Source organism: Hetaerina americana, unplaced genomic scaffold, assembly GCF_022747635.1.
Source record: "Hetaerina americana unplaced genomic scaffold, ioHetAmer1.1.p SCAF_1, whole genome shotgun sequence".
Classification (NCBI taxonomy): domain Eukaryota; kingdom Metazoa; phylum Arthropoda; class Insecta; order Odonata; family Calopterygidae; genus Hetaerina; species Hetaerina americana.
Window position 1 is genome coordinate 104,012,924 of NW_027286069.1, and position 26,293 is coordinate 104,039,216.

The following is a 26,293-nucleotide window of genomic DNA, read 5'->3' on the forward strand; positions in this document are numbered from 1 at the left end:
TTGTTTCCCAAGGAAAAATCACGTGGAATGGTTTGGAACATTTATTTTAAATTTTGCACTGACAAATTATAAAGACTTTCAGTTGAGCATCATAAACTTGTCTTATCGGGTAAATGGATGCAATTATTTACGCTATGGCCACAAAAAATTTTAATTTTATTATTAAGATGTTTTCGATTTATTTTGTGAACGCCACAATCAGTTTCAATTTTCACGAAATAATATGTAATTGTGTATAATGATATTTGGGAGCAGTTGAATTATTAAAACTAAAGTGGTTGTTTACGCGAATTTTGAGCTATTTTCTTTTAACATAAGGAAACATTGTTGTCTGCTGCTCTGACTCGTAAAGAATAAGAATATCCTTCCAAGTGGTATCCTGTCATTGATAAGGTATGCTAAGAATGCAGAACTATGTCATTTGATGCGTTTAAATCTTGATTTAGTAACCCTGGATGTAATTTTCAGGTTACTTTTTGTTGAATATTGTTTGTACTGCATGTGAAAGACGCTTTTTGAGAAAAACATAAGGCTGAATTCTCATTGAAATTTTTTTTCCTGGTGATTATCTCGAGTCGCCTGACTAACCATTTGTCACCGGCAAGCAAAACTTGGGGGGCCATTCATTTCGTTTCTTTTTCTCCGTGGAATACAATGCGACAGTACCTGGAAGAAGCTCCCACAGGGTGAATTTCGTAAAAGTCGCTCCGTATCACTTTGCAGAAAAGTTTTGAATCCAAAGTCTCTTCCACACTGAGATTGCGTCATCTGCGTTCCATTTTTTGTCTCCGGATATTTTTTTCCACTCCATATCCTCGTAGCTTTGAACTTAATGCTTCACTAGGTGCGTACTGTGTATCTCTTCGAATTCATCGAAGAATTTCGTTTAGGGTGACTTACTTCCAATATTTTTAGCGTAAATTATTTTTGGGAGAATTAAGCTTTCTTATAAAATAAATAAATCTCATTAAGTTTAAATGGTTAGCATTTATAATTCTCACCAGGTGGTCAAACAATGGTGGAAAGGTAATCCTCATTCACGGATAGATCTTTTCTGGGCTTGCTCACTTTCTCTCTTTCTCTTTGCCTTTGGGTTTGGAATTTGAGAATGAATAAATCACCATCTACCGAACTTTTACAACCCATGAAGAATGTGACGAAATGATTCACTTGATGAAAGATACTTGCTCATGCCCTTCGAAGTTAACTCTCTTAGCATTGCTCACGCCTTCCCGTTTAAGGTGTCATAAATGTCAAATACTTTCGCTAACCATTCTATTTGGCAGTCTATGCACCGATTTTCCAAGGTTCAAGCAAAAATGGGGTGCTTGAAAAAATTTAAACATGGTGCACATTAAATTTTAAAAAAGGGTGCTCGTAATTTTGTAACATCGATTTATAATAAGTTATGCAAAATTGCAGATTTTTTTATATACTGGGGACTCACAGATCTTTTATCGCACCACGGAGTTGAATACTATTTGGGAAAGTGTTACACGTAATACCTCTGTCGTATTCAGTGCTTCTCGAATGACCTACTATTCCTTAATTTGCACCGACAAAAGCAATGAACACTAAAGCTATTGTGGTTTGGTAATTGATTAATATTTGTGTCTTCGACGGTATTCGAGTTTCCTTTTTAAATTCTTATTTCTTCTTTGCAGAAGGTATATTACACTGTTAAATAGGTCCCATTTAAAACACAAACCAGGTACGCTTGTGGGTATTGTTTTGCAAAAATTCTGAAATTTGAATTTATTCGCATTCAATATTGGCATAACTGTTTCATTTGGTATTCCTCGTTCCAGTTTGAGTGAGAAATAGCATTATCATGCATCAGACATGGTATTTTGTTTAAGTTTGACCCTAACTAGGCCCAGAAGCATCCATATATATATATCATTTGAAGGAAACCGAGTTCTCGTGTTGAAAGTTCACGAAGGTGGGGAGATCATTGTCAGTTCCCGAGGGAAGGCTTAACTATCAACTAACAATAATCAGATTATTTCGATGTCACTCAAGTCGAATATCTTTGCAATCGACTGGATCAAATCTCATCTCTCAAAGAGCAAATAACCCACTAACCTTTTAGACACTTAAAAAGAGGAGTGGCATCAATCCTGCGAAATGTACGCCACGCTACAAATCTATTTGGGTCTTGTGTCGTGCAGTCTCGGCGGATGGAGACCTTCCCTGCTCTACTTCTCGGTGCATAATGCCATTAACGTCGCCTCTCTGCCACGAGGGGTGGCCCGAGGCGCTGGCTGCATGCAAGGGGCGGGAAGCTCGAAATGCACGCACTTACCTGCAGCGGGGTCAGCGTCCGTGGCGTGGCGTGGGGGTGCGGGGGGTAGAGTTGACCCAGGGCCATGATGGCCTCGTTGCAAAATTTCAGCCCCATAACCTCTTCGTCCTCCCTGCCGTAGCGAAATGTCAGAGTTACCTGGCCGTAAACCTGTGGATGACATTATCATTGCACTTAGTCCGTTATCATGATGGTGTATGGATCGCTTTAGCATGCATTACTAAGTTGGAACAAATGGGGTGCTATTATCGTCTGAGTGGCGTGTATTTAAACGGTCTCCCGCTGACTGTTTGAACTGGGGTTGGATAAACAGACTTGCCTCAATACGAAATTAGTACTAATCAAAGTTATTTTTTTTCATTATAAATTCTCGCGTTTTATATTTTTCTTCCGCTTTAATCTCTCTCCCGCACCCTAGAACGTTTGGTCTAGGGTGCTTGAGCAAAACATTTTGACTACCCCAAATTAATGTTGTAATGTTAATATTTATTTGCTTCATACATACTGTGCGTAAAGTATTGTGGCAATGGAAAAATAAACTGTTCAATAACATATTTGAATCTAAATCCTTAAATGATGTATTAATTTTCTCGAATACAGTAATTTAAAGGGAAAGTTGCATGTTTGGTGATTCCATATGGTCTCGGTAATTCATATAACATCGTTAGCGTACAGATTTCAATTAAAAATTGATATTCTTTGATTGCATAATATCAAGTATTCTTCCATAAGTAAAAATATTTCAGTCGTACTGTTGTAAATTTTTATAGCATTTGCAAAATGATGTATTGAAAAATGTAGGAAAAAAAGAAAGAAAAACAAACTGAATTTGGTCTTTATGGATATTCCTTGTTCGCTGTTGTTGTTCTGAATTCATTGCTAGCCCATTATTAATTGCTACCATCACTCGGTTTTGGAAATCGAGTAGAAAAATAAAATTATCTTTCCATCATCTTTCCAGATTTTAAGGGCTTGTATTCTGAAGACAGATTCAGAGAAGTACATAGCGTGTTTTACTTTAATCATTGAGTGAAAGCGTTTTCTGCTACAAGCCTTAAATTAATTATTAAAATCTTCGACCCTGTGTAACTGTGAAGATTACTGACTGCAATTGCCTTCCCCATGGCCAAAGCCCACTGAATGTTACTGCGAATGCCTAATTTTTCTCTGATTTATTGAAATACTGCGAATGTACGTGGGAAAGATTGTGTAACTTGTGTTGCCAATCTAAAAAGGCTTCTGTTCCAAAAATGTTAATAAATAATTCATCGTATTTGTGTAGTTTTCGATCTCCAAGGGGTCACTACGTTATTTCCTTTACACTCGTTAATTGTTAAAAAATGTTGTAAAGTTTAAAGTTTACTCCGCTAGAGATAGTTTGTGGAAAATGTCTGAGATTTATTTGATTATGTGCCATTATTTGATATCATCCATCCATATTTTTGAAAACGCGTGCCTAAGAAAACAATGCAGAAGAAATGAACAACTGTGGGCGTGGTGTTGATTCTAAAAGGATGAGAATCTTTGTAGATTTTAATCACTCATCGTTATTACCTATCAGCATTTTGTAACAGCGAAGTAAAGGTGGGTAATAAAGCTTTTTAGACATATGGCCGTTCAAACTATCGTATAATCTGAAAAGTAGTTCTATGTCTAAATTTAGTGATCCTTTTATTGTTTCTTATTAAAATCTTTTTTCAAATGGAATAATGCTTTTCATTTGAATCTTATTTACCAGAAAGGTGAAGAATTTTTTTGCATCTAAATTTTAGAGAGATATTTCTTTAATTAGGCTACTTATTAGTATACATTTTTTTGTAACTTGCACGAAAAACAACTTAGCTATTAGTTCCCGTAGAACAGTTCTCAGTTCTCATGCATGGCCGCGCCACGATCTGGCCTGGGAAGAATGCAAATGGCGTTTGGCTTGCTTCCTTATTCATGTCATCTCCTCATTTTCTCGCGTAAATAGCCTCCTGTATCATGCTCCCATCACAACAATGCCCCCGATTTATTTCCTTTGGGTGCATCCCCCCACTCACCACTGAATGAGTACACGCTCATAAAGCACCCCACAAGGAAAAAAAACTTCCTCCCGGAGGAAAACAGAGGGAAATAAATAGCATTAAAAAATCATGCGCTTTAAATCACGAGATCTAGTATACATCCATGTAGGAAAGAATGTGAATGGACACTGAGTTGGCTAACTCTTCATCCCGGCCTTATAAATAGATTGAAGCGATGTTTGTGGTTTGTTCCAATCCGCCATGCGGGTGGCGGGCAAGAAAGTGCTCGTCCTCTACTCTCAGCGAAAGAAGTTTTCCCAAGCCCTCCATCTGGCTCTATATCTCGTCCATCCTTCCGACTTTCTTCCTTTTTCTCTTTAGACGGAAGCTGTTAAGCGGACGGAAGATAGAGAATGGAGTCGGAAATAAGAATAATAGGGAACTTTGCGAGTGGTAAATTTTTGCTCCGTATTTTATGCCTGTAAGAAGAAATTCCCCAATGGCCATCGTCTCCTTGACTTAACTCAAAAGGTCACTGGGGAATCCATAGCCAATGAAATATTGCGTCTCTCAAACCTTCAGGCATGATTTCGATTCACCACCCACCTGCCTTTTTTAACCATTTTTGCATGAATGAGACATCCAGTTACTTGCTATTCAAATAGTTTTTTGTTGGTTCCCTGTATTTGCGGCCAGCCCGATAATATCGGGGGCGGTAAATCGTCAGGGATTTTTTAATAAAAAAAATTCTGATTGTTTTCTTCGGAGTGTACGTTTATTCATGTCATTATTTGTTATTAATTCATTATTCCAATTTATTACTTGTAATTTAGGTTTTTCTATTTTACTATGATGAGTCTGTATATTTATCTGGCTGTTTTTAGCAATTTTGAAAGAATTATCGTAAAATACATTTGCATTTTAATCTATTTTAATGCACGAAATTTGCATGTATTTCAAACCTAATGTCTTCGAAAAATTCCTTGAATTCCTTTCCTTTTAATCATTCATACCACCCCGTCCTGGGAAAACGTAGGTTCTTCATCTGAAACTCTCCCGCGCAGTCGCATGACTTACTGCAGTTCCAAAGTCGACACAACAAATATATTCAAAATTATCCACCCTTCCAAGTAATTTTATCTTAAAACAATCTATGACGCTTCATATATCTAAATGCTAATATATGTCCTATCGGAACTACAATTATGTATGTTACGCCGTACTATGTATGTAGACTACGCCGTATACATGTATGTATGTGGCGTGGTTAATTAGGCTCATTAAATTCTTAGGACAGCATGGAATCTGAGCCTTTGTTTACATATGAAGGCCTTCAAAAATTTGCTGGTCTTTAATTTGTAGTGAAAATTAATTATATGTAATTAGTAATCTAACTATATCAACCTAAATAACCACTCATTTAATTGTAGTACATGTTCACATTTTGGACATATATGCTGTTTTCCATTAGAATGCTTTAATTAAAGCCATTGATGTCAATGCGATGCTGTTATTAAAGTCTTTCATTTTATTAATTCCAAAAAATGTCATTTGAAGGACAGCCGAATGGAAAACTTGAACTTAGTAATTATTATTTGATTTGTAATAAAATACCATTGATTAATCATACAGTCGTGGTGAGAAAACTTACCTTTCGGTCTTGTACATAATCTGGATCCACTAAGACGACCCCTTGCAGTGAGTCCACACCTTCTTCACGCACTACTAAGTCGCGACTACTGACGTATAAGGTAACTTTGTTGTTCGGCGAAGATTTCTTGAAAACCCTGGAATGCAAAAGTAATCGGATCTAATTATTTGTCTCGATTTGAAGAACGAAATTCTTTCTTCGATAATATTTTCTTTTAATATGCTCTAAATTGGACTCACGAGTCATATAAAATCAAAACTGAATCGCCTCCATCAACTCGAGTTTTGTGCGCTAGGTTTGAGTATAAATCTCGCAGTCTTAAGACACGAAAGCTTTTGGTAGTACATGGGTTATCAAACGTGGAACTCTTGTTAGTGCCGAAACAGGAGTTTTTCCATGAACAGTAATATTTTTTCTGTTCATCGAGATAAAACAGGACGAGGAAAATTTGATTCACGAGGGATGGCGGTTGTGGAACCCTTTCGTAACGATGATAGAAAGGAAAGCGCACTTGGGTACGGCGTGCGCGTAAGCACGCGGACGAACAGACATGATTGATCACGAGGACGGGAGGATGGAATAAGTTTCCGTCGCTCGGCTTCAATCAATTGATGCGAGAGGAAAAAGTTATCTCCGGACCTCTGTTATGGCACATATCCACCGTTCTCCTGTTCGAAGCAGTCTATCCGCGGACGGATGGAGTTTTTCCAGCCTCCTCCCTCCGTCCCCTGCCACCATTTTCCTCCGGTCCATCACTGAATATGGCGAATCGACGCAGATCATGTTGCGTGTTCCTCTCCGACATCCCCCCTCCCCAACTCGGGTTCCTGACAGAGTTGATCAGCGTCGACCGAATTTTCGACCAAAAAAATTATGCTTTTTTTTATCCCGCCGCAAGTAGTAATTGAGTGAAATCCGTTCGAAATTGTTCGACTCTTGCATAAACAAGTCCTTCCCGATAGTCGAAAGTTTGCTGATGCCACTCGCGCTCCTGCGGTTAGAGTGAACTATGTGGGTTTGCATGAAGGAAGGAAGGAGCACACCCTGCGCTCTCCCTGCACAAGCCCTCGCATTCCCTCCGCCCGAAACCTTCCAGGCTGACGACGACTGAAAAAGGCCGGAAGCTTAAACTTTCTGAAATGTGAGTGCATGGTCTGGTTTTGAAAACCATGGACCGAAATTTAAAAAAATGTCATTGAATTACATAGGGCAACGGCATTTGTTCATTACCTCCCGTATAAATATAGTAGTAGTTTTGAGGGGTGGCGACCGACAGCTAAGGTCATTTGCGCCATAGGGGATGGATAGGAAAGGATGAAGGGTGGAGAGAAACCCGGCGTCGGCATTAGCCTACTCTTTACGAAAGGCGCCAAGGGGTCCGCGGCTTAACGTCCCATCCGACGGACGGCGTACGCACTCAAAGTGCCCTCCACAAAGCACCTCAAGTAGGGATCGAGATACCTCTGAAAAATATTCAACACCGCCGGGATTTGAACCCGCGCCCTCAGGGTGGGAAGCCAGTACGTTAGCCCCCGCACCATCTCGATCCCCCCGTATAAATATGTTTACATTCATTGCAGTTACGTATTTTGTGCGTGGTAAAGTATTTCTGAAGGAAGTAGTTACATTGTGAAAGATATGCCTGATTTTTCGTCTTCGAAAGTGAAAAAGTTGTCACGTTTCATAGTGATTGATAAGGGAAATCATCTTTCAAAATGATTCAAAGAACCGGGAAAAGTTATTTTTTTGTATGGTTAGAGAACATGATTAATGTCCCCAGTTTCCATGTATAAGAGACCTTCCCGTCTCCTTTTCTTCCTTATACTTAAAGTGGATGGTGTAGTAGCGTGCAGGAGCGGAAAACTTTTCCCTTGGCTTAAACCGAATCCTACCTTTTAGTGCTAAACTATTTTGACAATATACCAGACGGTGATGAGAATTTAGATGAAGATGAACTAGTTCTAACACATTACTTAAATCCTCCATCTTTCTTTCATTCCCACAAATTATTTCCTCCTTTCATTCTACAAATGAACATGTTAGGATTCTTGTTAAATGGGATGTTTTTACAGTGATTTGAAATTTGCCACCTGGACAGAATGGGAGCCTTTCGCCCCCAGCCATCTTAGTGGATGGAGCGGGATATTTTTTTCAGGAATATTCGCCTCATTACTAGCCCCGATCGCTATCAGCTCAGACTTTCGCTTTGGCCCATCTTATCTGCTTTTAAAATGTGTCCACCCTAAAAAGTGGAATTTGGAACCCCAAACAGAGAGCAAAATAATGTGGAAACAGCATAAATCTTTTCTTCCAGCCATAATCAATTCCAGCATCGAAAACTAATTGCGCGGTCGCTGTTTAGCTTCCACTCAAAATTTTATGCCTCGGCTCTAACACAAGCAGCTGTTACACCCTCGGTACATCCCTATAAGATCGAAAATTTCCCTCATCAGCTCGTGCCGGCCTCGGTCATGAAAGTTTTTAATCACTCAGTAAGGGCGCAAATTCTATGATATGGCGATGGGATAAGAGGGATGTAAGAGCGTAGAACATGGAGTGGAGAAAGAAAGGCGGAGGGAACGAAGAGAGCTGGGTCTGTGCACGTGTAAGGAAATGTGAAATGGAAAAGTTCGTGAAAGAGTGAGAGAGGAGAGATGGGGGGTTACTCAGGGGATTGGCCGACTTGGGGCGCAGGTGGTCCCAGCGCTGCATTTAAGCGGATTGGCTGCACGCCAGCTCCTTGAATACGGTCCTCCAAGGGATGGGGTTTTGACCCACGCGTGCGCAATGCACGAAAATCCACCCTCGATATGTGGAGCCACATACGTGTGTTTTTCTGAGACACGGAAAGACATTTTATCGCTCACTTATGCTGTGGTGTACTTTATGCCTTTGTTCTGACGTAAGCGATCAGGTGGACAAGTAATGCATTTGCGTGCTGATCGTAATTTTCCGGAAGAGCTTCGCTTAAGGTCATCTTTATAGAGATTATATAGGCCATTCCTATATGTGAGTTGTGAATACTTCTTTCAATTTTTTTTATATTTATTAAAAACAGTTATTATTTATAAAAAAATTTAAAGTATCTTTTCAGAATAGTTGTTTTGTGTGACTGTATCATGTCGAAAGTACGAATAGAGTGATGAATGCGTACGAATATCATGTTATGTAACTACATTTCATTGAACGTGGAAACTAGAATTTTCAAGACGGATTTTGCTATTTCAGAAGTCCTTGTGACAAAGTTATAATCTTTTGCGCACAGTTTTCAATTAGGATTCAATAAACGATGAAAATTTTTTAGTTATTTATCGGTCATAACATTGCAACTTGATGAGCAAAAATGTCGCTGAGCATTTACCCATCGCGATTAAATTTGCCGTAGGATTATTTCATGGTCATATAATTTCTCGAAGAGCCTCTCTTAAGGTTTCTCTAGAATTGAAAACGTGCAAAAGTACCTTCACCATCAATCCGAAATATAACAGTTTTCACCAGTACATAAATCGAACAATAGTCAATTAGAAGATTTTTATCATAATAAACACATGCCTAATAACTCCCTGCCTGCCACTAAGTCATAGGTGAGATTGAAGTAAGGGAATGTCATTGTAGAAATGGAGATCGCTATGATAGTTTCTTAAATGAGTGAGACTAAGTTGGTTATATTACTACCTTGATCAAAAATTTCCCGGAATTTATTCAGAAAATTAAAAATACAAGTTTATTCATCTAAATCTATATTGTCCCCTTCAAAGTAATCCCCATCGACTGCAACACACTTATGCCAGCGCTTGATCCAATCCTCGAAACATTTTTTGTATTCGGTTTTCGGTATGTCCATCAGTGCTTCCTGCGATTTTTCCATTACTTCCTCTCGGCTGCTAAAACGCGTTCCCCGTAATGGTTTTTTAACTCGATTGAACAGAAAGAAGTCACAGGGAGCCAAATCAGGTGAATTCGGTGGCTGTTGGATGGTATTTGTTGCATTTTTCGTCAAAAAATTACGAATAATGATAGGTGCGTTATCATGGTGCAAAATCCACGAGTTTTCTGCCCACATTTCTGGTCTCTTTCGGCGAATTGCTTCACGCAAACGTCTCATAACGCCCAAATAATACTCTTTGTTTACTGTCTGGCCTTCTGGCAAAAATTCATGATGCACTACACCGTTGTAATCCATGAAAACCGTCAGCATTGCCTTCTTTTTTGACTGAAAACGACGTGGTTTTTTTGGTCTCGGCTCATTTGGTGAACGCCATTCACTTGCCTGATGTCTGGATTGCGTGTCGTACTCATAAACCCACGTCTCGTCTCCAGTAATGATCCTTTTGATGAATGTGGGATCGGATTCAGCCTCGCAAATCATGTCTTTTGCGACGTCAACACGGTCTCTTTTTTGCATGAAATTGAGGTATTTTGGCACCAACTTTGCTGCTACACGACGGAAACCCAAATCATTAACCACAATGTCTTGGGCGGATCCATAGGCAATGTTCAAGTCCTCCGCTATTTCTCTGATGGTTAATTCGCGGTTATTGACCAACATTTCTTTTACTTTATCAATTTTTTCACCGACTTTCGATGTCGATGGTCTGCCACTGCGTTCATCATCTTCGATTGACTCACGACCACTTCTGAACCGCTCGTGCCACTGGTAAACGACCGTTTTTTTTAGAGAATCGTTGCCGAAACACTTTTCCAACATTTCCAACGTCCGTGCGCCACTAAATCCGTTTTTTACGCAAAATTTAATACAAGTTCGTTGTTGCAAATTTAAATCCATTTCTGCAATTGTAAAAAATGGCCAACACACACAGAGATAGATGTACTCTTGGCTACGTAACTTTTGCAAATGTCAAGTTATGACACTAAGATTTAAAGGGAATATCAACAACAGATGTACCAATTTAACAAAAAAAACAGAACTCAAATCGGAACGATGGGAGCGCCACACGGTGGTTATTCCGGGAACTTTTTGATCAAGGTAGTATGTACACATATATACATATTATATATATATATATATATATATATATATATATATATATATACACATAAGTATACATACACATATACATATATATATATATATAGTGGTGGAGTCATCTCTGAGTATATATATATAGTATAGTGGTATCACTATATATATATATATATATATATATATATATATATATATATATATATATATATATATATAGTGATACCACTGAAGAATGTATGATTCCTTCAGTGCCTCGTTTGGCCAACACACACAGAGATAGATGTACTCTTGGCTACGTAACTTTTGCAAATGTCAAGTTATGACACTAAGATTTAAAGGGAATATCAACAACAGATGTACCAATTTAACAAAAAAAACAGAACTCAAATCGGAACGATGGGAGCGCCACACGGTGGTTATTCCGGGAACTTTTTGATCAAGGTAGTATTCATACATTTGTATGAAAATCGGAATAGGGTCACAGTCGACCAAATATCGACTGAGTTTCGAGTATGAGATAGCTGATCTAAAATTGTTGTTTTTTACAATAATGTAACCCGACCCTAAATCCAATGTTCACCCATGTTGTAATCGCTTTATGTACAATCTAACTTCCTGTGCGAGCGTAGATGATAACGTAAATCTCCCCCGACAGATGTTAGCTAGGAATGGGTGGACCGAAAAAATTTAAATGTTAAAAAAATACTTCCTTTTATTTTTTCACTCGCAATGTTTTATTTCATTTAATTTCATGGCAGTAATATGGTTACGTAAATTAAGATTTAACGGTCTTTAAGGTGAACTGTAAAGTAACATTAAATGCGTGCTGCAGTACTTTTATTTTTTAATCACGTATTTTTGGTGGAACATTTGGAAATAGTGAATACAGAAAGGATGTAAGCTTATTCTGTTAAGATATGATTTATCACTCCTTCCTCTCCTCGTAATCGTTTTTTTGGAATAATCATCGAAACTTACCTAGGCTATTTCCTCTGTTGCCATGGCAATTAAGAATTCTCTAGGGGATTGATGAGCGTTAACGCAGCGATTTGGAAACTCCATGAGGACTCCTCGGAAGTTCATCATTGCCTCCCATTCGGCACATTTGAAGCAGTTAACCCTAAGATTTCCTGTCTACCGTCTGCTGATTTTCAAAATAACCTTCATTTGGTGTATTGATGGCACTTATTACTTACCTTTGCGAATTAACTGTCGGCTCCGGTCCACTTGTTTTAGATCCTTCCCCCACGCTAGCGGCAACTCTGTTGAAAGGAAAAAATATCATAACTATATAAAGTTATAAAAGTAATATATTGTTGTACATTGATATTGCTCATGCACTCGACATTGAAATTTGATATGAAATATCCCTTTTTCGCTATAATTTCTTCGTTTGATCGTTTCTATTTAAATTATATTAGACACCATGAGTTTCTCCTTGAATGTGTGAAAAGTAGCAAGTGGGTACTGCCTATTGCCAATAAGGTTCTGCAATGTGGTATTTAGTTCTTAACTTTTTTCCGCCGTCTTCGCCAGGAATCCAAAATGATACCTGTTCGGACATTTTCGTGAATAGGGGTAGCGGAGAAATTAATTAATTTTTTTTCCATAAAATACACGTAGAATCCGCGTCCTTGCGTTCCAGGGCAATTCTTAGTGAAAACGGAAACGTTCAGTCACAAAGATGTTGTATAGTTATTTATTTTTAAATTAAAATTCAGTGTGATTAAGTACCTGTTTCGGTTTCTTTAGGAATCCAATTTAAGGAGATTCGATTATTTGAACGAGAATTGACGTTTTGAGTGGCAGTCGTTAATTTCGACCCGCTCGAGAGTAAATTTCTCGAACTGCTTCTCGGAATCCGTTTGATTAATCTCCGAGGGGTATCATTTAACTACATGATCTTCCTAAAATAAACCGCAATTTAGGATATACGTTGAAGTTAATCTTAATTTCGCGTATTTAATTCGTGCAAATTTTATTCAGTCACTCGAAGGGTTATTTTTGCACCTATCATAAAAAAATACTCAAACTTAGTTTAGTAAATGAAATACCTCTGCTATAGAAGGTCACATAATGTGTTTTATGTAATATTTTTCAAAATTGTAGTGATTGACGTTTTAGTGATTTATTCACTCCCAGAAATGTGGATATTTATAAACATATTCTCTCTCATGTGTGCATTATATGTATCAATAAGTTAGTAAACCCATTATTTCAATGTGCTCTGCCAAATATTGTTATTATTATATGCTCTCAAGTTTTCTGCCCTTAGGTAGGCGTCAGCTGCTATTCTTGTATATTTTCCTGTTACGTAATGACTTCATATCCCCGCTGTCATGCCAACCATATTTCCACCTTCCTTCCTTCTTTTTCTCTCGATCTCCTTGGCTTCATCCACTCCTCGAACCCCATTAGTCAAATCGCTCTCCCGAGTGGAAACCTGATTTCGTCACTTTTGTCCTTATTCCTCTCCGCCTCCCATCCCTTCGCCCGCCTTCTCCCTTCCCGCCTCGCCTTTGGCACAGTTGAGTGAAGAAGATTGTTATGCACAGCTTTCAAAGTTATCTTTGGCAATTCGCTTTAGTGGTTCTTGACCTTTTTCCCCTTGCATGAGCTTGCCAGATCCTCTAAACGACGTGACCTTCAATTTCTATAAGACGTTCATCAATGATTACTAGTATATTTTTGGATGGGAGCCAATTTTTGGATGTTTGACACGTGTCACCGGCGCCTGGTCGTTGGCATCATATCCCTCACCTGCCCATGTAAATGCCTTCCTTGCTCCTCGGCTGCTTGATTTTGCTCTCACATCGCCCACTCATCTTATACAGTGCAGGTGTGTCCGTAAAATTTGGATGTGGAGGTTAAACACTAATAAAATGTTCATGTGTCAAACTTTGTTTCAACTGACTATGAGCGTCTCATATACAAGTCATTTATTTATTTCGTCAATATTGGAAGGGTTTCCTGTTGAAGAAATAAAGCCTGCGTTAAAATTTCTCGTAATATACATAGTTTGTATAAAATGTATCGGAAAAATAGAGTTATTTCAGATATATGGCTACGCTATATGCCTCAAAAATCTTCCAATTACATTCCTTGAGCGTCGACCCACTTTTGCCAGTGGCTTTTCCACGACCCGGAGGCGGGTTCCGAAAGATCCTTAAGGGTAATCAGGCCAGCTTCTTTGATGGCTCTTGGGGTCCCATGGTGGTGTTCTTTGGGGAAGAATTTCACTTTTGGCAATAGGAAATAGTCTGCTGGTGCCATATCGGGGGGTTGGGGAATCGTCGTGATGCCGTTGAAGGTCTTCGCAAAGCAGACTCGACTCTTCTTTTGGTCATCTATTAAGGCCTTCGGGCCGAGTTTAACGCAGATCTTTCGGATCGCCAAAGTTGCAGTGATAATGGTATGCATTGCCATCTTATGAATGCCAATATGATCTGCGATCATGCGCACATTTAACATACGGTCTGAATTCGGCACTCCACGTACATGCCTGGAAAAATTTATTGCCGATGCTTTTTATGCGACCTTTTAATTCGCTCTTAAAACGAACACCCAGAGTATTGAATAGTAAATGCCAGAAACTGAGCATAGTACGGGGACTTAAGGAAAGGCAATCAACCATTGCCAATGCGGTAGGTTGAATTTTTCAGGAGATATGCGTCAATTCATTTCTAAGCGTTAGTTCTCCCCGGGAACAAGTAGGCATCTCATAATACATGTACAACGGACGTGTAGTGAGTGGGTTGGAACGGGGAGATAAATGTATAAATATCGCCGTCACGTTGCCCGAAAACCGACGCCGGAGCCTCGCTCTCGGGACTCGTGCACTTTCATCCGCCGCCGTGTGACACGAGCCCGAGGGGCGTGCTTCCTTCTTGCGTGTCGAGCTCTCGTTGCCCTTGTTCCGCCCACTCAGACCGCTGACCCTTCGCTTCGACCCTTCCCCCTTCTGCTCTTCCTCCCTTTACCCTTCCTCCATCTATCCTTCCTGCCCCCGATCGCCCTCATGACTCTCCCCCATCCTTCCTCCCTCTCCAACCATCCTCCTTTTTATCTCTCCCCGCTTGGTGTTCATTCATTGAACAGTCAGCTATCCGAGGCCTCCGTTGAAAATTTTCACGCTCCCTCCCTAAGTATCATCTCCGTAGTCGGAATCTCTTCAAGGCCATACCATCCCCTCCCTCTTATTTTTCTGCCGCCGCGAAATTTCCTCAATTCATCAAACATTTTTGACGCATTAATCTACGTACCCGGCACTCCTCCTTTCAGTCCCTCCAGCGTCCTTGTAATGCAAAAGTTTTTTAAATATATCAGAGGGATACAGAGGTGGCTATTCAGCGTTTTCAAGTCCAATCAATTACCATCTGCGTAGGTGCCATTAATTAAACTTCATTCTTCTTTTGACTGAAACTTTATTTGCTCCACGGTGGCGCCACTTCCAGAAAAGACGTTCCGTCCAAGTTACGTAAAAATGATTAATGCTCGATATCAGTTTTCGTTTCTGCAATATTAAAGAGAAGCAAGTTTAGTTTCGCGTAGCACTGTAGACATTTTTTTCAGCATGTATAGTTTTATTGGCTATTATAGGTAGGCATGATCTTACTGGTTTCCTCCCAGGAAGATGATGCCTGGAAAATCTTGCTGTTTTTCAGCACCACGCCGACATGGCAATAGGCAAATCAAGTCAGCTTGATGCAGGCCATCTACCTTGGCTTCTGCAAGGCTTTCGACGCCCTGCATCATCAACTCCTCCTCTATAAACTCAGCCAACAGTTTGGCATACATGGTATATTCCTCGGCCTTCTTTCTAGCTTTCTCACCTACATTACCCAGCGTGTGATACTCTAGGATGCTTCTGCCTCTTGGTCTCCTGTGACGTCTGGAGTTACGTAGGGCAGTGTTCTTGGGCCATATATTTGTAATTTATTCATTAATAATCTTCCTTCCCGGCTCCTTTCCTCCCAAGTTCATAGCCTTCTGTGTGCTGATGATTGCAAGATTTACAAGCAAATTAATAATACTACTGAATGTATTTACCTTCAACTTGCTTTTAATCGAATTTCCCTATGGTGTGATACCTGAAAGCTTAACTTAAACCCTGGAAAATGCATCGTCATGACTCTTGCTCTCAAAAGAAACCCCTGACATTCAACTACACCATTAGCTCAACTCCCATAAACAGAGTAACAACTATGAAAAACCTAGGCGTTTTAACCGACCATAAACTAAATTACTCCGACCACATTCACACTGTAAAAAATAATGCAATGCCCCTAATAGGCCTTCTTTACCGCTTCACAGAAATAAAAGATCCAATAGCACTCCATTCATACTTCTCAACAATTGTCCTCCAATCATATTGCTCCCCAATTTGGTCCATCTCGGCTCGAACTAATCTAATATTTCTTTATTGTATCTCTCACTTCTTTGCCAAAATAGTCAAATACCGAGTCCTGCATCTCCGCAATATGTCCTCAAATGCTGTTCTGTCTTCTTTATCAATTTCTAGACCCCAAAACCGCAGACTTAAAGCTGACTTAAAACTCCACCACAGCACCTTAAATTCGACTATTGATTGCTCTGAACTGCTCTGTCCCTTCAACTTCAGGATACCAACTCGATCCACCCGCACCCACTCCCTACTATATCTTCCCATTCCTAGGATATCATTCACCAAGCGCTCACCTTTACTGTTTCGCCTCTCCTCCCTTCTAAATTCACTCCCTCACACTGTCGTTCCTTTTTATTTATCATGCAACAATTTCACCACCCAAGCTTTATCCCACCTGTCAGCAAATTAAATATTTCCTCTGTCCATGTTCAGTTCTCGTTGTTTATTGTCATGCTGTTATTGTATTTTGTCCTCTTTTCATGTTTTTTTATATATTTTTTACTGTGAATTGGCGCTACTGCTCTATGTGAATAATGGTTTAAAATAAATGTATAAATAAAAATGAATAAACAAATTATTTACAAGCATCCATCTAACATAGCCAAATTAGTCAGATTTGCTGTAGACTGATGTATTAAGTATAAGCTCGAATACAGAATTAAAAAATTTCATAGCTGAAGTAGGTCCAATAATTCTTAGAAGGAATGCTGTGCATTACTCGTATTATGTCGGCGATGTGATTATGTTTTTAGCTCTGGCAAAAAGTAAATAGCTTTAAATTTGAATAATATGCCACTAAGAAAGGAGCATTTTTAATATTACCGACATGGTTACCGATTGCAGCTCTAGTGACTTCCTAAATGTGTTAGTTAATAAATCAATGCATACCTACATCAATCAATGTTTAAGGTTTGCTCGAATATCCAATTTTTACGGGAATGGTATAAAAAATCTTTTAGGGGTCTTCACAGGCATACAAGCATATCAAACTTATTCACTAAAATTATTGTTGCCACTTGCGTCGAATATGGATTTCTTAGCGTATGCAGAAGGCTTATAAGCCAGCAAAAGCTAATAGCCCAATAGGGTTGAAAAGTGGCCCTCTGGACAATTATTCCTGGAATCCTGCGCCAATTCGATCAATGATTCGTCTGTTTTTCTTGGACAACATTTAAACAATGTGCAGAAATCATGCTTTTAAACTTTCAGAATAATGATGTCAGATAAATTAACTATACAAAACTGATACCAGGGTTCTCATCGAGTTTTTAATCTTTGGATGTAAATTTCAATCAGTTCATAGCACAATCAAAAAAAAGGAAAGCATTTATTTACGCGTAGTTAACTTTTTTCATCAACATTGTTCCAATTGAAATGTCAGAGTCTATACTCGTAACGAAGTGTCCTTAATCATTCATAAATAGTCATGCCAGGGAAAGAAGATAAAATATTAGCTGAGTAAACATTTTCGTTTGCTGGAAAAATTACTAATTTAATTCACTATTAACATGCTGTAAATAAGTACATTTTATTAAATTTTATTGACGCTTAGATATTACTTTTTTTCTGCGAATTATAATTTTCTACTGGCGGTAAACATTTTCTTAGTGAATATATTATTTAATGATATTTAACATACAAGGATGGGATATTACATTGGAGACAATGATTTTCAAAAAATGTAAGTACCTAATGTTCCATTCGCGATTTTATAACATATTCCATTTCATCCGGAATACCTTTACTCAGTTTAGCTTGCAGTTCTGAAGAATGGTCCTAGCTGCTCGTAAACATAATTTCGACCCTAATCATCATCTCTTTCCTTTATTGCCGTCATGTTGCTGCTGCGTTTCATTCACCGCCTGCATCCAACGTCCACACTTAAAGCAACGCGTCAGTAAGCTTCCATCTATTCCTTCGGATTTCGTAAAGAGATTTTGACGTGAATATTTCCGTTTGAGACATCAGTTTCAAAAAAATGTTTATTGTGTTTCGTTCGTTGCGGGTGGAGGGAAGGGAGCGATGGATCCTTCTCTCGTTTTCCTGCCCAATACCATTTCCTTCCTCCCTCGCTCTCTCAGCCCACTCCCCGCCCTCAATCTGAGCTCAACCCCCCTTCCCCACCACCCCAAATCCTCCATATCTCCAATTTCCTCTTGGGCTATTCCTTTCTCCTCGAGCTCCTCTATCTATCTCCCTTCGGGTTCACAGATTGCGTTTCCAGATATCCTCGAGTGATGCCTCGCGGCCTTATTTCACCACACGCATCGCGTTTCAAATGTTCCTTGCCCCCTTCACAATTCCTCCACCCCTGTGTCTTGGCAACCATGGGTACTCTGCTCTCGGAAAAGAAAAAGCCCGCCCTCCTCATCTATTCCACTTTCACTGCATGTAATGCCTCCCTCTCCAACCACCCATCCCTCTCCAAGTTCGACTCGGGTTATCGTTCATGATTTCAGAAACGCATACCTGAAAACACTCCTCACTTCCATCCTCAAAGCACCAAGTTCTTATGCCATCAGCAGCGGATAATTTGTTTTTGGAAAGAAATAATTGATTATTCTGAGTATTGTTGGCTATAAACCGATTTATTTTTCACTTTTAATCGGATACTTAATGAGTTTCCTTTATCACGTTTCGAATTTTTAATTACAAACTTGGCTCAGTTATCTTAGTTTTCTTTATTTTCGATTGTGTTCGCCAGTCGTTTAGTAAATCCAACTCTTAAAGTTTTGTTTTTTTTTCTGCTTAACCTTAATTTAACTTTTAACACCTGACTATGAGTGGTAGAGATTTTGATGAGGCGTTCTATTTGTGGGAATAAAGGGCGCTCGTCCATGCGCTGACGATTTGTAGCGCGGCCCAGATACATCTATATCTACATAATACCCCGCAAGCCGCCGCAAGGGCATGCGGCGGGGGTTGTTAGGTCACCACCCGTAAAAAGGAAAAATTCCACATGCAAAACTACACCCACAGCGGTGTACACACTCATGCAAAAATCCCTTCATCCAACACTCATGCAAACACGTACACCATAAACCAACAAACAATTGCACCCCAGGATCCAGCATGAAATCCATCCAACAACGCGCAAGCCAGGATAAATAAAGCCACCTCCATTTGCATGAAAGCCCAAAACCGTCAGAATCACTCCGCGCGGAAAGTCTTGTGACGCCGAGCCAGAGTTTAAGAATTTCGCAAGTTTATTAGTTCACAATGCCTAATACACAACCTAATCTTTCTGGAAGTCGGCAAATGAGCAATCACGACGGAGTAACATGGAAAATATGAGCTGAATATGCACATACTTAACCGAAGAAACACAGACTTGAGATTTAACTAAATTATAGTATGTAAATAGCTTCGTACGTATTAAACTTTGCTATCGAGAAACATCTCCTGTATCATTCTCATCATATTATTTATCATCTTAGGTATTTTCTTTAGAGTGCAAAGCATTAACAAAAACATGCAATGGATTACAACGGTAGTATTTTAATTTTTACTAATGCTAGTTGTAAGAAACAGGATATTACTTTAGTATACAGAGTGTGTGGAATGTAAATTGATTTCTTGGCATTAAGAAGCATGAAAATATATAGTTTATTTGTTATTTTGCGAAATTTTCAATGATACATTCCTATTTCCGTGAAATGAAGTTCAAAAGCAATTTTCACATATTGGAGAATAATTTTTTGTTGATTTATCATTGAGATAATCTAAAACGTAAATATTACTTTATTCTAAGAAATCACCGATTTTTAAAAATTCGGCAAGTCCCAATGTATTCAGCAGTCTAGCAGCATGTAGCTTTGCTTCTATCATCCTCATTTATCTTCCCCAACACAGCTATAATCAGCTTCAATTCACTAATATTATTTATTTATTTAAATTCATGAAGCATTTGAAACAAAGTTGGCCTATACAAGATACTTGATATATCTTTTAATTTTTACGAAGAATCACGGTAGTGTTACCATCATTGTATCATATTGTCTCAATTCTGCCGCCTTGTTTCCAGTCCTCACATTCATACTCCTTGCAAATAAATGTATGGTGTTAAGTACATTTATGTCCGAATTTATTGTGACACGATTAAACATAAACAAGCTCTGACTTCACCACTAACGTCAGTGAAAAAATCCTCTGTAAATCTTTAAAAACTTTTCATATTTTATGCATATCTAATGCAAAATGGTAGGAGATGGTTTTTGGGAATATTAAGCGCAGAGCTAAACGAAGAAGAAAAGAAAGGTATTGCAGGGAAAGGAAATGAATGAGATAAAGTGAAAAATTAGAAACCTAATTCAGTAAAATCCAATTATTATTTATAGGCATAAATACAAGAAAAACACATCCACAGACTCATTTAAGGGCAAGTTATTGTTTCCGTTCGGTGTAAAATGGAGAAAAGGCAAGCCAGTGTCCAAAGGAAATAATAAAGCTAGTGCCTCGTCTCGTATAAAGGATGATAGAGAGACAACAAGATTCAAACCATTTTCGCTATTCGCACAATCTATTTTGTTTTCATTTTATATTTTCCGAGTTAATTGTTTATATGAAAATGAGTACTTGAGTTAATTTGGAGGAAGAATTCCCCGAGGCTGTTGGCTTGAACCTGATCCACCTTTCAACTGCTCGTTTCGGGAAACAATATTCCTTCTTACTTCAGAGCGGAATTAGGAAAACAAACCTCGGTCGACCTTGAAAAACTGCTCTGGAAACCACAACTGCTGTGGAAAAATCCTTGACGTTGCGATACTGCGTACAAGTAATGAATAGGAGACTGGGTCAAAGGAGGAACTTGCCAGGTCGCTTACCTTATTATGCATTTTTTTATACTCGTATAATATACAGGATTCCACTAACCTTGGGAGTGTTTCTACCAAGAAAGGCCACTTTGTTCGAATTAATTATATTTCAAGACCGGGGTTTTCATTTTCTTCCACTTTTCAATTGTTTATCGTTTAGTGCGCATGGCAGAAACACATTTTCGGCTCCATATGCTGACAAGTGGATGCGTATTAGGCCTGCGCAAAAAGTATCGCGAATTTTGAATTTCCGCGTCTTACTTATATTTGATTTTTTGTGGCGTTATGTATGGTACTTATGTCACTCCCTTATGCCGAAACGTCCGGCCATTTTGAATGTTCCGTTAATTTTTGACAGCTGTTTTGCTGGGACGTGTTTTGGCTTGTCTTCGATTTTTGCCTGTTCCAAAAAATGGATTAAAGATTCTGTATCAAATTTTGTTTGAAAAATGAAATTAATTGCGCGGACGCATTGCAAATGTTTACTGTGGCATGTGGAGAAACTACCTTGGACCGAAGCAATGTTTATCGGTGGTACAAAATCCTCTCAGAGGGCCGAGAAGATGTGAACGACGAAGAGCGTGCCGGACGCCCGAGCAGGTCAACGGCAGACGGAAACATTGATGAAGTGAAGAAAATAGTATTGGCCAATCGTCGAATCACCGTTAGAAAAGTGGCTGAGGATCTAAACATATCGATTGGCTCGTGCCATTCGATGTTTACCAATGATTTGGGCATGACACGGGTCGCCGCGAAATTCGTGCCAAAATTGCTCAATTTCAATGAGAACAGCCACGCATTAACATTGCTAATGACTCTATCGGTGACGACCCAAATTTGCCCTAGACTGGTGACTAATCATGGGTTTATGGTTCTGACGTGGAAACTAAAGCTCAATCATTCCAATGGAAGCTGCAGCACGAGCCAAGACGGAAAAAAGTGCGCCAAGTTCGGTTGAATGTGAAAGTTTTGCTTACAGTTGTTTTCGATTGCAGGAGCGTGGTACATCATGAGTCCTTGCCAGAGGGTAGAACGGTAAATAAGGAATATTACCTACAAGTTATGTGCCATTTGCACGAAGCCGAAGTTCCGCCACAAACGCCCAGGTTTGTGGAAGAACAAAACTTTGCTTTTCCCCCATGACAATGCCCCTGCTCACACATCGTTACTTTTGCGCAAATTTTTGGGAAAAAAAACTCAGTAATGATGCCGCAGCCACCGTATTCCCTAGATCTGCCCCCCAGTGATTTTTCTTGCTCCCGACACTGGAGAGGCCGTGAAAGGACGACGCTATGCTTCGATTGACGAGATAAAGACTGCATCGAAGGAGGAGAGGAACAAGATCACAAAAAATAATTTTTTGAAGTGCTTCGAGCATTGAAAAAAACGTTGGCACAAGTGTATAATATCTAATGGAGATTACTTTGAAGGGGACAAAATATAAATTCATGAATAAATACATTATTTTTGAACAAACACAAAAGTCGTGATACTTTTTGAACAGACATGTTAAGTGCACTTTTGTATTGACAAGTTGGTGCGTGTGAATGGTTATTCAAAACATATATGAAAGATCCTAAACGCAGCAAACATTAAATAATTTATTATATTTGTCTTTGTGCCCAAAATAATCCATGGCTCTCGATACATTTTGACTAAATCATTGTGCAGGAAATTCTTACTATTTTTTTGACGAAATAGATGTAATTCGCCTCTCCCTAGGAATTTTGATCGCATTTAAATGAAAAAAACATCTCTCTTTCAATGAATATTTCACTTATATTTCGTCGTTTCTGTCTAAATTTCGAGTTCCTTTCCTGCACAAAATTTAATTTAGCTTTTATCTGTGAGTTTGTTCTATGTTATATCATTATTACATTCATTGATAACATGATAATCCTTTTGCCGATTCCTTATATTAAAACTACCTGTACATATATGGCAGGACCTTGTAAGTTTTCTTTGCCTTAGAATCTCAATCTCGTAACTCAAAAAGTCTGGGGATTCACTGCATTGGAAGACTAAAAGGGATCACTTCAACGAGAGCTACTGCGGGAGTGGTTTTGATAATCCTCCGAAATACCTAAGACACATGGACTGAGATCTATGATGTCTGAATCCTAATTACCTGATAATGTGGAAGCCTCAAACAACAATGCGTCAACCTTAAAGGGATGAAGAAATAAATATTGTGACTTTAGTATGTCCCAATGTTTACTGGCGACCCCACAGACTCATTTTTCCCAATGGCTAAGGCAAAAGGAATAACGTACAATACCCTTCAATAGTGTTTTACGTGTCTCGTATGCACTGCTTCAATATTTTATCTGCCATCAACCTCAGTCGGTGCTTTTAAAATTTAATATGCTGATTTTTATTGGAAAAAATGTCTATAACGGAAGATCATTGCTTGTTTTCTTTCTTGTTACCGGCTTTTAAATAATTATCCCGCCAAGTTTGTTGGATTGAATGTTCTTAGTAAGGAGAGAAAATTGCTTTTTCTGTTCAACCGATATTTCTGATTCCTGTTTCGACCTGTAGATAATAATCTCTCTCAGATCGTCTATTTGTAGGCCATGCATTTTCCTATTCTGGCCCGCTTTCGTTCGCAGAGTAAAATTTACCTGTTGAAACGTTTTACGTTTTTGAAAAGTAACTGTTGGAAATTATACATGTCAGAAAGAAACGGGGTACTCGGAAAAGCTTTGTGTGTGAACTTTCTTATATCTTATATTAAAATATTGTTTTAACTTTGAATTATTTATCGTATTAAATTACTTAGAGGGCTTTTACTCCTATTTTTATTTCAGTTTCAACTTTTAGTTGAATAATAACTTATCGTCAAATTTAATTAAGGGGCATATTTTGGCCGCAAGCTCTAGGGGTAATTTGTTTGGATTTGTTTCAACAGTATTCTAGTCTTCTTCGGGTTTCGTGTAAATTTATGATGGTGTTTTCCTGAAAGGTGTTTGCCTAAGCCTTTCTGTGCTTGGAGTTATTTTAGTGCATGGCAAATTCGTATTTTTTAGTTTTCAAACTTTTAATCCCGAGCGCTTCTACTCCCTTAATTTGTAATGGTTTTTTTAGAACGTCGTTGTTTCTTCCTTCATAGGAGTGGTGGGCCTTGAGCGAAGGAAATTAAAAAAAATCGCAGCGTCTCGGAAATATGTATCGCAATATTTCTTCTTTGAGGAGAGAGCAGGAGTTAGACTACCGCTAATTATCTCAATATTTTTAAAGCCATCTTTTGCTTTGTACTTAGATTTTAAAACTCTAGCTGAAGGGTACACGTTTATATAGTATTATGTTTTCATGTATATGTTTATGTGAAATAGTCCTCAAAAGATTTTTAACGATGTCACTTTATGACATAGACGGTTGGACCCCTTTCAAGTAATCTTAGATTACGCGCCTCTCTGTTATTTACACCCTGTACTAAAAAATGAAAACACTCAGATTAGAGAGATTTGTATTCGGTTTATGTTATATTAATTAGTGGCATTGTAATTCTCGCCCTCATTTAAGTGATGCCACGACTTGAATTCCTATCTAAGATATAAGCAGTCAAAAGTCCTTGCGCGCTCACGAATTGAAGTTGAAAGCTGTGAGATTGAATTCTGTGTATTTCATATTCGGTGATTTGTGCTAATTTATTTCGCGCCTCTATTTTTGTCTCTCTTGAAAGCTAATTATAACAAGCTGAAAGGAACATTTTTTGCGCGTTATTTACCTTGCTGAAGTATTATAACTTGTCGCATTATCAAATACAGATTTATTTGATAAATATTTATACTTGCTAATTTTTGTCCTAATTATCGCATATTTTTTATTCGGCCTTTATTTAAACCCTCTCTTTGTCTACTCAATGGCGTATCTTAGTGGTCGAAACCTTTTTATTTTATCCAACGGGCATAACTTAATTACGTAAAGTATTATCTGTATGTGTGTTCCCTCATAAGGGTATCAAATGCTAAGATTGGTTCGTAGCAGCTCTCCAGAATATCCTGTACTCTGCCAATATCTTAATTCCCTCACAGCTGCTTGCACCATCACTTCCTATTACCTGTATATTGTCTATTCTCTTAGCTCATCGTAATCTATCCACTAAATTCTTCCTCAATACATCCTTCCGTTTTGATATTCCCTCTTCTTCTGGTAAATGTTTTCCACAGGCTTCTATCCTCACCACTCCTCAAATAATACTTCATTTATTACTCAGTTTATTTACTTAATTCTCAGCATTCTTCTGTTGCACCACATTTACATTCTACTTTTCTCAATTGTCCCTATTCTCTGCGTCTCGCAACCATAAAAAATCATCTTTATGTCTCACTGAACGCCTCCGTATGTCTATGTATACTAGTGCTATGCGTCGTTAGAGATTATTTATTCGGATTGAAAACGTTCTTCGTCATTTCTATTTTGCTTTACGTATATATCGCTTTGGTTTTTCTTCCGAACTATTACGCTTCTTCCCGCTTGCCTTTCCCTAGCCTTACTGGGAGATTATCTTTGACTGCAGACTATTGCCTTAGTTTTAATCTTATTTATCTTGAAGTTATTATTTTTCGTGCATTTTCTCCATAGCTAGTTACTCTTGTCAGGTCTTCACTCATCCCTACAAGTACGAGATCTTGTATGTATAGCTATTCCCTCCACAGATCGTATCTTGTCGACAATTTCTTCGTGTATCAATTCACTGCTTCATCTCTCGATCTAAGTTATAACTTATTATGTGGTCATTAAATGTCAAGGGCGATGATGAGCAACTCTGCCTAACTTTTTCTATATTTTATCTCCTTTCTGCTTTTATCTCATATGCTCAGTGCAGCTTGCTCTCGCTCTGTAGAGTGTTTATCAATCTCCTGTCTTAGGAGTTAATTCCAAGTTCTTTTATATCCAGTGTTTCTTCCGTTCCAGTATTTACATTCCCGTCAACTTTGTCAAAAATTTCGTCCAGATCAACGAATGCAATATAGATATGTTGACCTTTCAGTATCGAATTCCTTAGTATCTGAGAGCGTGAATGGCGTATCTTATTCATCTATTTCTACTAGATACAAGTCGGGCTACTTCAATTTTGCTTGTCTCCATTATTTGGCACATTATGATGACCATAATCTTCG

At 38.6% G+C, this 26,293-nt stretch overlaps 2 protein-coding genes across 2 annotated transcripts in view; one reads left to right on the top strand and one right to left on the bottom strand.

Moving 5' to 3' along the window:
- Window positions 1-26,293, top strand: part of LOC139695520 (14 kDa phosphohistidine phosphatase-like) — a 549,412-nt gene that overhangs the window by 68,837 nt on the left and 454,282 nt on the right. The gene's annotated exons all lie outside the window — the stretch shown is intronic.
- The window catches only part of LOC139686909 (phosrestin-2-like), a 389,694-nt gene that overhangs the window by 51,897 nt on the left and 311,504 nt on the right, over window positions 1-26,293 (bottom strand). Inside the window, exons 2-4 of the mRNA XM_071583976.1 lie at window positions 12,146-12,211; window positions 5,963-6,098; window positions 2,306-2,455 (exon numbers count right to left, since the gene is read on the bottom strand). Of these exons, the coding sequence (XP_071440077.1) occupies window positions 2,306-2,455; window positions 5,963-6,098; window positions 12,146-12,211 (352 nt within the window). The remainder of the gene's footprint in view (window positions 1-2,305; window positions 2,456-5,962; window positions 6,099-12,145; window positions 12,212-26,293) is intronic.